The sequence below is a fragment of the Saccopteryx leptura genome, chromosome 1, assembly GCF_036850995.1.
Source record: "Saccopteryx leptura isolate mSacLep1 chromosome 1, mSacLep1_pri_phased_curated, whole genome shotgun sequence".
NCBI lineage: Eukaryota > Metazoa > Chordata > Mammalia > Chiroptera > Emballonuridae > Saccopteryx > Saccopteryx leptura.
In genome coordinates, this window is record NC_089503.1 from 277,922,185 (window position 1) to 277,936,780 (window position 14,596).

Below are 14,596 nucleotides of genomic sequence, written 5' to 3' on the forward strand. Positions count from 1 at the left end.
CCTTATATATTAATTTACCTAAGACTGTTCAGAAACTTTTTTTTAATTTTATTTATTTTTTTTTTTTTTACAGAGACAGAGAGTGAGTCAGAGAGAAGGATAGACGGGGACAGACAGGAATGGAGAGAGATGAGAAGCATCATCAGTTCTTCATTGCGACACCTTAGTTGTTCATTGATTGCTTTCTTATATGTGCCTTGACCGTGGGCCTTCAGCAGACCAAGTAACCCCTTGCTGGAGCCAGCAACCTTGGGTTCAAGCTGGTGGGCTTTTGCTCAAACCAGATGAGCCCACGCTCAAGCTGGCAACCTCAGGGTCTCGAACCTGGGTCCTCTGCATCCCAGTCCAACTCTCTATCCACTGCACCACTGCCTGGTCAGGCTGACTGTTCAGAAACTTTTATCAGAGAAAAAACTCATCTTTATAAAACTGGGAAGGAATATTAATTATTAAATTAGAACACTAAAGGAGACATAATAGAGCAACTATATACAACATTTGGATTTTGATTCCTCACTGAAATAAAAAGCAGTATCAAATATCAATATTAAAAGTTATAGATGTTTAATAAAATAATTCAGTAACTATATCAAACATAATTAAAAAGGAGTAAGTAATATGAAAACTACTATGTAGCTACACAACCTAATATAAAGTATTGGTTTCCAAGACAGTATATGTTTACTTAAAAAATAAATAAATAAAGAGGTTTCAAAACTATGCATTCAAAAACTTGTACTTCAGCAGAACAGTATGCTTTTTAAGTATTTTTGTGTAATCTTTACATATGAACAAAATTTGAACATTAATTTTGAAAACACTATATGGTAATTATTTTCTCCCATTTGTATTGCACATCAGACTGGAAATTTCAAACAGATGTATCGTTCTGTTTATTCGGGCACCCAATATACAGTAGGTGCTCATATACAGTAGGTGCTCTGCAGCAATTAATTATGAGAGAGAGCGTTTATTTAGTTCTCACAACCCTTTCGGGTAGAAGCATTTGCAGCCATTTTACAGCTAAGTATACTGAGATTTAGGAAAGTTAACTAAGAAACTAACCAAGATAACACATCTAATCAAGTAAAAAACCTAGACTCAAAACCAGAACTATGTTCAAACCACATGTTCTTGATCACTTGTACTGTTTATTGAAAAACTAAGTTAATATGTATAAGGTACTGTACAGCAACTGATCTCACTGAAACCCTATACCAAGAATAAACGTTAGGCTCTGGCCGGTTGGCTCAGCAGTAGAGCGTCCGCCTGGCATGTGGAAGTCCCAGGTTCAAAATTCCCAGTCAGGGTACACAGAAGCACCCATCTGCGTCTCCACCCCTCCCCCTCTCCTATCTCTGTCTCTCTCTTCCCCTCCTGCAGCCAAGGTTCCAGTGGAGCAAAGCTGGCCCAGGTGCTGAGGATGGCTCCATGGCCTCCGCCTCAGGTGCTAGAATGGCTCCAGCAGCAACAGAGCAACGCCCCAGATGAACAGAGCATCGCCCCCTGATGAGCAGCTGGGTCGATCCCAGTCCGACATATGCGGAAATCTGTCTCTCTGCCTGCCCACTTCTAACTGGGAATAATGTTAGCTTTACAATGTCACATAATAATTAAGGTATTTCTACCTTATCAAGCCTTTCCCATCATCTACTATAGGTCCCAAGTTATAAAAAACAATTCACAAGTTTATGAAAAAAATACTGTTCAGAGACAACATATTAGAATATTCCAAACACTGATTCATCAACTTTAGAAGAAAAACAATTTTAAGAGTCTCCTGAGAATTATGCCATTGGGCCTAAAAGATTTCACTTGATTCTCCTTTTTCAAGGACTAATCAAAGAAATTAAGATAAATCAAAACTCTGTACCTTCATATAAGACAAGGAATTGTTTTAACAAAAGAAAACCTAAAGTGAACACTTTCAAAAATAATGTCACATGTAAAAAGTAATGTAAATTTATGTTCAGAACTTAAAGCAAAATCTTTTATGGGGCAAAGCTTTTCTTTTTAAAAATATTGTTTACACAGAAAAAGCTTCCTTACCTTAATTATATTATCTGAACACAAATTTTTTTTGAGCAGAGAGCAATAATTTATAAGATGGACTCCTTTCCCAGATCTGCCATTTACAAATTGCAAGTTCAATTTCATTAACTATAAAATATATGTTAATAGTCTACACATTTGACTTACAAAATTGTTGGGAGAATGCATGTGAAAGTGTTTTATAAACAATAAAATATTATTAAATAAAAAAATATATATTATTAAATAGAAAGCACTGCAACTAGTACTGGTTTATACCTACACCACCTACTTCTCCAAAAACCTCACCGCCCCTTTTATACTTTATTATTTAATCTTGCAGAGAGAAAAACCAAATAATTACACTTGTTAAAACCCTATCTAAAATGAGATATACTGTTCCATATGTCCATAAGTTTTTAGCAAAGACCAGGCCCTCTACTATTTTGACTTCACTGAAGTCTTTTCCGCTTGCTTCTCGATTTTTCTATATGCTCTGAATAGTTCAGATGGCAGGAATAACTGCCAGGTAAAAAAAAAAGTATTAGAGTAAGTTTCTAAGGTGTGTTTAAAGCATATTTTAAATCACATAAATACTTTAGAAAAAATATTTGACAAATGGACTATGTATATTATCAATACTGTTTTAATCTGCTGAGTATAACATATGTACTTCCAATTCTGAAACATGATGTATGATTTTTATAACACACACTCACACACACACACACACATATATATTCCCAATAAGATTTACTAAGGAAATCCTGAAGCATCATAAAAGCAGAGTTCGTAATGACCTAGAATGTGGAAGTAAAATCTAAAATGAGAAATGAATAACCATCAATTCAGCTTAGTTGTCCCAGCTTCTAGATCAAAAACCTTTGCTTGTATATGAAGGAATCGTGTTACTAACAATCATCTCTAGGGCAAAACAGGAGGTGGTATTTACCTTACTTACAAATAAGTATATTAGAGGTTTGGACTATGAGTCCAAAGGTCTTCAACTCAGAAGTTGCTACATAGAAGATGCAATTCAAATTCTTGCCAACAACCAAAAACAGTTTAATGTTACCAAATTTTTGTTCCTTTTTAACCTATATCCTGGCTTTATCTCACTGAGTTTCACCTAAAAAGAAAGACAGTACCAAAAAAAAAAAAAAAAGACAGTACCTATACCAAAATGGTTGTATAGGGGATTAAATGATAAAAAGTATAAATCACCTAACCTAAACCTGGTACATAGTACACACTTCAGGGTGGCTATTACCACTGTTGTACAGACAGGAACTCCAGTCTTCAAAGCTTCAAACTAAAATCTCTACTTAAAAACTGGTTTGCCATTATCAAAGTTTACCGGGAAGCAGCTCACCTTTTATTAATGTTTGACTGACAGAATATAAATCATTTTAATAAATATAAAAATCTTCTATAAAAAACTACAAGTTAATGAACAATGAACCAAATAAGTCTGAGGTTTCAATTAATTTAATTTTCCTTAAGTAAAGGGAATACATCATTAATTTTTTAAAATTACACATAAAAATCATTTGGATTCACACCGTCCTACACAGTTGATAATAAACACTCCCTTAAAATTTCCAAATTTTTGTCCAACAATTTTTTTTTCCAAAACACAGGAGTCCTTTTAATCTGCTCAGAACTCTTCTAGGCAATAAAAACTGAAACTAACACTCAAGAAAGGTTGAGTGTCAAGGAACTGTTCCCAGCCCTAGAGCACTGTTCATGTTTTATTCATTTTGTATAGGTGGCTACTCTAGCAAAGAGTCTGAGACACTGTTAAGTCAGTAACATTGCTAAGTAAATTAGTCAACAAAACCAGGTAGACAATTTGGCTACTTCCAGGGATGGTCTTAACCTTACTGCTCAGATTCCAAACAAAACCAAACACCCCAGCCTTTAAATTTTGTGTTTGCAAAAGAAAAGGAGGTTCATTTTCGTATCTAGTTTCCGGGAATCTAAAAGTTAAAAACAAATTAGTATTCAAAATAAATTTCATGTACACTAAATCATAATTTACAGAAGTTAGGCAAAAACGCCTAGACTAAGAATCTGTCCTCCCAGTTGTCTGTCTGAAAACAGAGGCTCAATAAAAAGGAATATTCACAAGCCACTTGATCATTCTAACATCAGATATTGTTAAATTTCACCACGACTGAAAAAAAAAAAATCAATATCGATCCAAATAAAACAATGCGTGCAGGGCTATGTAAGGACCCGATGTAGTCACGCGTGACTGTTGGTTGTTACTTTGGAACCGAGTACTGTTGCCAATCCGATTTGAGAAGGTGAAAGGCAGGGTGAGGCATCAATGGAGTCGAGCGCTGGGGGAGGGGAGGAAAAGATCAGAGAGGATTAATTGCTGCATTATTTGCGGAAGGAGGGAGAAGGTTGCTCGGCTCGACCGGCGAGGACGCTTCCCACGGGGTGGAAAAGGTTCACTGTGCTTTTCAGGATGGACACGGAGCGGGAGGAGGGGCGGCTATCAACAGGAATCCGCCGGGTGTGGAACGGGCTCGGCACTTACGTGGCCGCTTCCAGACAGAGAAAAGATGCCCTCAGCGTTACTTCAACACGCAATTGTGAGGAAGGGGGAGTGACCTTACTCCGCGCGACGGGGCAGCGCCGGGGCACTTCTCCAGGGGCTGCGGGAGAAGCTGTTCCCGCCGGTGCCCCCCGGGCGTCCGGGAGCAGAAGGGGCTGTAACCCCCCGGGCCGCGCGGGGCCCGGGCGCTGAGGGCGGAGGGGTGGGCGTTTACCTGCAGAGTCACCTCCCGAGGGTCCCAGTGCGGCCGCAGGTGCTGCAGGAGGCTCAGGGCCCCTTCCCGGCAGCGCTGCTCCTCCTGGTCCTGCACGGTGACGTCCAGCTTGGGGACCTCCGGGGAGCCGGACGGGACGTGGATGTAATTGGCCATGGCCCAGGCGACGGCGGAGACGACCACAACGACGACCGCGACGGCGACCACGAGCACGGCGGGCGCCGACAGGCTGCTGGCTCCTTCCGTCCCGGGGCGCCCTCGCGGGAGGGCTGGGGGCGCTCAGACTGACGGGCGGGCGGTAGGAGGACGGTTGAAGGCGGCGCTCCCGCCGACCCGAGTCCAGACAGTAACTGAACTGAGCCAGACCACTCTCGGGAAAAATTCCTTTCGTCTGCGTTCGACCGCGGGCGGCTGCGGAGCATGCCGGGACTGGCCTGACGCTGGCGTCACGCGCGGGGCGGGGCTTCTGGTGCGTCAGGAGCGGAGGCCGACTCTAGCCCCTGCAGGGCACAATGGGCCCGCTGACGCGAGCTCGGTTCTGCATTTTTCACTCACTGCTTTACGTGCAGCTATCTGAAAGGGGCGGGGCTTCTTCCCCTTCTTCCCGAGGCTGGAACGAGCTCCAGCCCTGCCAAGACTCCAGAGGCGTTGAAGCTTTAGTTCACCTGATCAGGAGGGTCTTAGGGTCTGGGTTGGGTAGGGAAAAGTTTTTCTGGGAAGCAGGGACAGGTCCTGAAATAACCCCTGGGTCAGCCTCTGAATTTGTCCTGAGTCTGGGCAAACCAGATTAACTGGATCTCGTTGATCTTGAAGCTGCTCTATACTGGGGACCCCATAATTGGGTTGGCAACTAAATAACCATGAGATGTATACTGAGGTTGTTGTATATGGAACAGTTAAGATACTCAGGTAAGACAATGACAGCACTTAAAGATTTTTTTTTTTTTTTAAGGTCAGATGTTTGAAGACTGAGAATTTTCACAGCCAGGAAAAACAAGTTACAGTCTGGCATGAACAGGAAAGGAGAAGACAGTCTTGAGGTTCAGCGCTGGATTGGCTAGATGAGTGTTTGAGAGTATCCTGAGTGGACCTTAAACCAACTACCTGAAAACTTTTAGTCTCCAAGTCTTGTTACAGAAATTTCCCCCATTAGGGGAATACTGGAAACGGGACAATCCACAAGTAATTTATTGGGACCTCCTAATTTTCCTTATGATTGATGAAAATGAACTGAGATTTGACCTCTAAATCTATGTCTTCCCTGTAGCACTTAGGACATGGTAAATAAGTTTCATAATGGTAAATTGAATCACTAACTGGATTCAGGTTAATTAACATTTAGAATATTTAACTCATTAGCATGAGTTTACATTCTGATTGTTTTGAAAATCCCTGTAAATCACAAAATAAATAGCTCACTGTCCATAATGATGCACAAGATATACTAGATTATGTGTTCTCCTCAATTTGGGGAGAAATAATCAATATACTAATACTTCCACATCTCAGTATCTCTTAGATTATTAACTTGACATTTTAAGGAGTTCAAATCTTTTGAATTGTAAAATGGTTTAATAGAAATTTATAAAAAAGTTATTTCAGGAACTGCACAAGTTTGTAATTTTAAAGAAAAATCAGTTAACAGTTATAAATAAAGCAATTATTAGGTCCTAAGAAAAAGCCTAACAAAAGAGGTGCAAAACCTCTGTAGAGGAAATTATATTAATGAGAAACCATATTCATAAATAAGGCAAGATACTCAAAGATTTGTTTTCACTGAACTAATCAATAAGTATATGCAATTACAATTAAAATTTCAACAGAGTTTTTACAAAACTTGTTAAAAAGACATTAAAATTCATGCCAGACTGACCTGTGATGGATGGCACAGTGGATAAAGCCTACACCTGGAATGCTGAGGTCCCCAGTTCAAAAACCTGGGCTACTGCTAGTTGATACTTTCTGCCCCTTCCCCTTCTCTTTCTCTCACGTCTCTCTCTTTCCTTTCTAAAATCAATAAACAAAATATTTTTTTAAATTTCATACCAAAATATAAGGTCCAAAAAAAGCTGTTTGTTTTTTTTTTTACAGAGACAGAAAGAGAGTCAGAGAGAAGGATAGGTAGGGACAGACAGGAACAGAGTGATGAGAAGCATCAATCATCAGTTTTTTGTTGTGGCACCTTAGTTGTTCACTGATTGCTTTCTCATATGTGCCTTGACCATGGGGCTACAGCAGATCGAGTAACCCCTTGCGCACGCCAGCGACCTTGGGTCCAAGCTGGTGAGCTTTTGCTCAAACCAGATAAGCCCGCATTCAAGCTGGCAACCTCGGGGTCTCGAACCTGGGTCCTCCGCATCCCAGTCCGATGCTCTATCCACTGTGCCACCACCTGGTCAGGCTAATAGGATTTATTATTTAACAGTTTACGAATGGACAAGTAGACAAGTAGAACATAATAAAGTCTGCAAAATAAACCCAACACATGTATGAGAACTTTTAATATAACAAAGGTGGCATTTAAAATGTGAATCTAAAAGGAGTGTTATAATAAATCATAAAATCCTAACTAGTCAGGTCATGGTGGGTAGTCATGCCCAGGCCTGTAACTTCTTTAGTGAAAGGTTTTAAGCAAGCCCTGTCCATTATTGTGCATCTAGGTTAACACACCTTTGAAATACTAGGAGTAATATCCCTTGAAAGCGTAACCACTCTCAAGAGAGCACATAATCTTGTTAACTATCCTATAATCCAATCCTTGTGTGCTTTTTCCCACCTTCATGTAATCTTTACATCTCCTCCTTAATTTCGAAAGCATAAAAGAAACTGCAAAACTGTTATTATCCAGAGCTTTTGAGATCTGGCTTCCTGGCAATTGTCCTCAATTTTATCTCAAGTAAACTCATAAAATTTCTCTATACGTTTGGCATTACTTACCTTGACAAAAAAATAGAAAAGCATAGGCTAGTCAATAAATGGTACTGGAATAATAGCTATTCATATGGGAAATTTTTTTGATCCTTCCTCATTATGTATAAAAATTAATTCAAGAAGATTAAAATCCTAAATGTTACATGTGAAATCTTAAAATATATAAGAAATGTCAGGTTTTTAAATTTTATTTTTCAATTAAATTTTTGTTCATTATTATATTGTATTATTTTCAGGTGTACAACATAGTAAGAAATGTCAGTTTTTATCAACTTAATCTATAGATTCAGTGCAAATCCCAACAAGTTATTTTATGGATATCGACAAACTGATTCTAAAGTTTATATGGAGTGGCAAAAAAAAACAAACAGAATAACCAATACAATACTGAACAACAACAAATCCAGAAGAGAGACACTACTCAACTTGAGGACTTACTCTAAAAATAAAGACAGTGTAGTATTGGCAAATAATAGAAATGTAAACTAATAGAATAAAATAGAGCCCAGAAATAGATTCACACAAATATGCCGTATTTCCCTATGTGTAAAATTCACCCTTTTTCAAAATATTTGGGGTCTAAAAAGTGGGTGCATCTTTTTTTTATTTTATTTTTTTATTTTTTTATTTTTCTGAAGCTGGAAACGGGGAGAGACAGTCAGACAGACTCCCGCATGCGCCCGACCGGGATCCACCCGGCACGCCCACCAGGGGCGATGCTCTGCCCACCAGGGGGCGATGCTCTGCCCCTCCGGGGCGTCGCTCTGCTGCGACCAGAGCCACTCTAGCACCTGGGGCAGAGGCCAAGGAGCCATCCCCAGCGCCTGGCCATCTTTGCTCCAATGGAGCCTCGGAATGTGGGAGGGGAAGAGAGAGACAGAAAGGAAGGAGGGGGGGGTGGAGAAGCAAATGGGCGCTTCTCCTATGTGCCCTGGCCGGGAATCGAACCCGGGTCCCCCGCACGCCAAGCCGACACTCTACCGCTGAGCCAACCGGCCAGGGCCAAAAGTGGGTGCATCTTATATGGTGGTTGTAGATTTTTAAAGAAGTGTGGCATTTCAAATTCCATAGATGGAACTGAGGACAAGGCAATATGTGAAGACAGTGATTCATCATCAGATACAGATGAGGACAAGCTAATGGATGGGACTTTTGACAGTAATTAGGATTTGTATGAATTTTATGATGAATAAAACTTGAGTTCAATAACTTTATGAAATAGATTTTTTTTTAAATGTTGGGCCCCAAAATTAACGTGCGTCTTATACATGGGATCATCTTATACATGGGGAAATATGGTAGTTAATTGATCTGTGAAAAGGATCAAAGGCAATCTAATGGAGAAAAGATAAACTTCTCAAATGGTTCTGGAACAACTGGACATGCACATACAAAAAAATTAATCTAGACAACCTTAATTAAAAAATTAATTTTGTAAAAGTTAATTTTATAAAATTAATTCAAAATGAATCCTAGACCTAAAATAATTTGTGGCCAAAATATGTAAGAACTCGTAAAATTTAATAGGAAAACAACCCAATTTAAAAATAGGCAAAGGATCAGAACAAACACTTCACCAATTAACATCATATGTCATCAGGGAATTGCTACCTAAAACAATGAGATACCACTGCATACCTATTGGAATGGCTAAAATCTAAAATACTAACAAAACCAAATGCTGAGGAAGATGTAAAGAAATAGGAACTCTCATTCATCACTGGTGGGATGCAGAATGGTACACAGGCCAGGAACACAGGCCAGGCTGGCACAGTCTTAAAAAGCTAAACATGTCTTACCATACAAACCAGTAATCATATTCCTTGATTACCCAAATAAGTAGAAAACTTACACATCCATACAAAAACCTGCACAAGAATACCTATAGCAACTTTCTTTCTAATTGCTAAAACTTGGAAGCAACCAAGATATCCTTCAATAGTTGAGAAGATTTTTAAAATTATTATAATGAAATATTATTCAGCAATAAAATGAAATGAGGGATCCTTGACTTCAGGTGGTGAGCGCATAATACAGTGTACAGATGATGTGTTGTGAAACTGTGCACCCAAAACCTGTTAACAAGTGTCACCCCAATAAATTCAATAAAAAGGAAAAATAATGGAATAAGGTTTTTATAAATTTATTTGAGAGAGAGAAAGGAAGAGAGAAATATTTATTTGTTGTTTTACTTATTTATGCATTTATTGGTTGATTCCTGCATGTGCCTTCGCTGAAGGTCAAACTCACAACCTTGGTATACTGGGCCAATGCTCCAATCAAATGAGCCATGAAGCCAGAGCTGGAATAAAAAGGTGGTTTTCTTTTTTTGAGAGAGAGACAGACAGACAAGGACAAACAGACTGGAAGGGAGAGAGATGAGAAGCATCAATTCTTAGTTGTTGTACCTTACTTGTTCATTGATTGCTTTCTCATATGTGCCTGGATCAGGGCAGGGGTTGTTACTGCAGAGCGAGTGGCCCTTTGCTCAAGCCAATGACCCTGAGCTCAAGCTAGCAACCTTGGCCTTCAAGCCAGTGACCTTGGCCTTCAAGCCAGCAACCTTTGGGCTCAAGCCAGTGACCTTGGGCTCAAGCCAGCAACCACGGAGTCATGTGTCTGTGACTCCACACCCAAGCTGGCGACCCATGCTCAAGCTGGGTGTGAGCCAGCACTCAAGCCGATGACCTCAGAATTTCAAATCTGGGTCCTCGGCATTCCAGACCAACCCTCTATCCACTGCACCACCAGCTGGTCAGACTGGAATAAAAGTTTTAAAATGCTGGGGGGAAAAATGAATCAATTCATGAAAATACATAAGGAAACTTAAATGCATGTGTAAAGCGAAAGCAGTCTATCTGAAAAGACTATACACTATATAATTCTAACTATATGACATTCTGGAAAAGACAAAACAATAAAGACAGATCAGTGGTTACCAGGGGTTCAGGCAGAAAGAAGGAGAGATAAATGGGCCACAGGGAATTTTTAAAAAAATTATTTTCCAATTACTGTGGACATTCCATATTGTATTAGTTTCAGGTATACAGACATTTACATAACTTACAAAGTAATCCCCCAATAAATCTTGCACCCACCTGACACCATGTATAATTTTACAATATTATTAATTATATTCCCTCATTTTACATCCCCATAACTTTTGTAACTGTCAATCTGTACAACTTAATCCCTGCATTTTTTTTCACACAGCTCCCCAGCCTCCCGGCCCCCTAACACATCTCCCATCTGGCAACCATCAGTTTGTTCTCTGCATCTGGGATGTGTTCTTTTTCTCATCAACATTATAACAAAACAATATTTAATGAATAACATTATTCAAGAACCTGCTGTACTCTGATTATGCTGAACTTTCCTTCCTGACCACTTTCTAGGCCACAGGCCAGCATATTAATTATATTTGGCCTTGAAACAAATCCTTAGCTACAGGACATCATCAAAACTGTCCAACATCTTGCAACAAGCCTATAGGATATAAAATAGCTATGAAGATATAACATCAACATAAAGTGTTCAATATATTTTAGTCCCTTTCCTGTATTTAGCATAATATTGGGTTTGTTGAATACCTGATTGACCTGTCTTCTAGCTCTGCTTCTTGAACTCCTACTCATTCTGTTCAAATGGTATTTATGTCTGTACATACAACAGTCCTATACTGTTTTCATTACTGTAGCTTTGTAATATGTTTGATGTTGGGAAATGCTTTAGTCTTTTTTCTCTAGATACATTTTAAGATTATTTTTTCTAGTTCTGCAAAAAAAAAAATTGCCTTTTGTTGTTTTGTTTGTTTTTCTTGTATTTTTCTGAAGTTGGAAACAGGGAGGCAGTCAGACTTCCTCATGCGCCCAACCGGGATCCACCCGGCATGTCCACTAGGGGGCGATGCTCTGCTCATCTGGAGCGTCACTATGTTGTAACCAGAGCCATTCTAGTGCCTGAGGCAGAGGCCACAGAGCCATCCTCAGCGCCCAGGCCAACTTTGCTCCAATGGAGCCTTGGCTGCAGGAGGGGAAGAGAGAGACAGAGAGGAAGGAGAGGGGGAGGGGTGGAGAAGCAGATGGGCACTTCTCCTGTGTGCCCTGGCCGGGAATCGAACTCGGGACTCCTGAACGCCAGGCCGATGCTCTACCACTGAGCCAACTGGCCAGCGTCTCCTTTTGTTGTTTTTTATGTTGTTTGTTTGGGGTTTTTTTCTACTAAATAACTTGAATTTTTCAAATCTGAGAGGAAAGACTACATCTCCCTGACACAACAAAATATAATTAAAGCCCATGCTGTTTTGTGTAACATTTTCTTACTTTATTGAGCCTGTGGCAAAGATTTTTTTTTAAGCATTTTAATTTTATTTATTTATTTATTTATTTATTTATTTATTTATTTTGTTACAGAGACAGAGAGAGGGACAGACAGAAAGGGAAAAAAATGAGGAGCATCAATTCTTCGTTGCAGCACCTTAGTTGTTCACTGATTGCTTTCCCATATGTGCCTTGACCGGGGGGCTACAGCAGAATGAGTAACCCCTTGCTCAAGCCAGCGATCTTGGGCTCAAGCTGGTGAGCCTTGCTCAAACCAGATGAGCCCACACTCAAGCTGGTGACCTCGGGGTCTTGAACCTGGGTCCTCCATATCCCAGTCCGACACTCTATCCCCTGCGCCACAGCTGGTCAGGCTGCCTGTGGCAAAGGTTTTCAAAATTATTTTTTATTAAAATGGAATTGATGAATAAAAGTATAAGATATTTAAAGTGTGCAACATGATCTGATATAGCCATTGATACCCTGATAGGTACTGCATTAAATATGTAGCTCACTTTGGGTAGTATGTACATTTTGGCAATATTCATTTTTCAAATTCATGAACAGAGATGCCTTTTAATTTATTTGTGTCTAATTTCTTTCAGCAATTGCCATAATTTATTGAATCATTCTAATTTCAATAGTTTTTTTTTTTTTTTTTTTTTTTTTTACATAGAGAGAGAGTCAGAGAGAGGGACAGATGGGGACAGACAGACAGGAACGGAGAAAGACGAGAAGCATCAATCATCAGTTTTTTGTTGCGACACCTTAGTTGTTCATTGATTGCTTTCTCATATGTGCCTTGACCGTGGGCCTTCAGCAGACCGAGTAACCCTTTGCTTAAGCCAGCAGCCTTGGGTCCAAGCTGGTGAGCCTTGCTCAAGCCAGATGAGCCCACGCTCAAGCTGGCGACCTCGGGGTCCCGAACCTGGGTCCTCTGCATCCCAGTCCAATGCTCTATCCACTGCGCCACCGCCTGGTCAGGCTCAATAGATTTTTTTTGAGAGAGAGAGTATCAACTGCACATAGTTGTGCCATTGATTGCTTCTCATATGTGCCCTGACTAGGGCTCAAGCTGGTGACCTCGGGATAAAGCTGGCATCCTTGGCACTCCTCATCAATGTCAAAACTCCCATCCATTAGCTTGTCCGCATCTGTGTCTGATGACAAATCACTGTCTTCAACAATGAGCACAAAAACAAGAGCGAAAAAGTGATAATGCAAGTTAAAAAACTACAACTACTGTATACAATGCACCCAGTTTTTAGATCCCAAATGTGCGTCTTATACATGGGAAAATGTGGTAATTTACATGGGAAATGTTCCTTTGAATCCCGTTTGAAACTCTAGTGCCTAAGTAATGTTTATTTGAAGCATTGTGGGAGAGGTAATATGACTTAGTTGTTAATAATAAGCCCCTTACCAAAATTCTCAAATTCCAAAGTCTTTAAAAACCAAGAGTTCGCCCTGGACAGTTGGCTCAGCGGTAGAGCGTCAGCCTAGCGTGCGGAGGCCCCAGGTTCGATTCCCGGCCAGGGCACACAGGAGAAGCGCCCATTTGCTTCTCCACCCCTCCGCTGCGCCTTCCTCTCTGTCTCTCTCTTCTCCTCCCACAGCCAAGGCTCCATTGGAGCAAAGATGGCCTGGGCGCTGGGGATGGCTCTGTGGCCTCTGCCTCAGGCGCTAGAGTGGCTCTGGTCGCAACATGGCGACGCCCAGGATGGGCAGAGCGTTGCCCCTGGTGGGCGTGCCGGGTGGATCCCGGTCGGGCGCATGCGGGAGTCTGTCTGACTGTCTCTCCCTGTTTCCAGCTTCAGAAAAATGCAAAACAAAACGAAAACAAAAAAAAACCCCAAGAGTTCTTTTTGACATTTGCCACAAACTAGGTAACAAACTAAGACCTGAAATGAAGTCAAAACTACTTGTAGTCCTCATTTGTCCCACTTTATGTGATTTTATGTTTAAATCAGATATATTCATTTCTTTGCTTATGGAGAGGTTTCCAGACTCTCATGAAACTGTTATATAAAATTTGACATATGCTCTTATTAACCTTTCTAAAATCTGAAAATTTTTGAATTCCAAAGCACATAAAACTTTATCGGTTTGTGATAAGGGGTTATAGACTTCTAATTTTTAATAATGTGTACTCTGTGTCAGACTATTCTAAGTGCTTTATTTATTTTAACTTGATTCATCTCACAAAACTTATAAGAAAAGTATAATGGTTATTTTCATTACACAGATGAAAAAACCAACCCACAGAAAGAAGAAATACCGTAACTTCCAAAACTAATAAGGGGTGGTGCCTAGATCATCACATGACTCCAGTCAGAAAGCTGGACTAGCTAAGCTGGCTTTTAAGTCAGAGCTCAAGGCTTACTTACTTATGGCAGGTAGGTAAAATCAGACTAGTTTAGTGATAACTCACTCTCAGTTTTCTCCTTGTAAAATGCAAATAGTATTACAAACTAGCCCATCAGACTATTACCTAGATTAAATAAATCATATAAATGACAATATAGTGGTACATGG

The 14,596-nt window shown here is 40.2% G+C and overlaps 1 protein-coding gene and 1 long non-coding RNA gene across 2 annotated transcripts in view; one reads left to right on the forward strand and one right to left on the reverse strand.

Annotated features, from left to right (window-relative positions):
- Positions 1–5,256, reverse strand: part of ETNK1 (ethanolamine kinase 1) — a 56,996-nt gene extending 51,740 nt beyond the window's left edge. Inside the window, exon 1 of the mRNA XM_066354508.1 lies at positions 4,812–5,256. Within this exon, the coding sequence (XP_066210605.1) occupies positions 4,812–4,967 (156 nt within the window). The 5' untranslated portion in view covers positions 4,968–5,256. The remainder of the gene's footprint in view (positions 1–4,811) is intronic.
- LOC136384301 (uncharacterized) lies at positions 4,453–6,565 on the forward strand. The gene is made up of 2 exons (XR_010747584.1): positions 4,453–4,634; positions 5,764–6,565. It is a non-coding gene; the product is annotated as an uncharacterized lncRNA (long non-coding RNA).
- Positions 6,566–14,596: the final 8,031 nt, after the last annotated feature.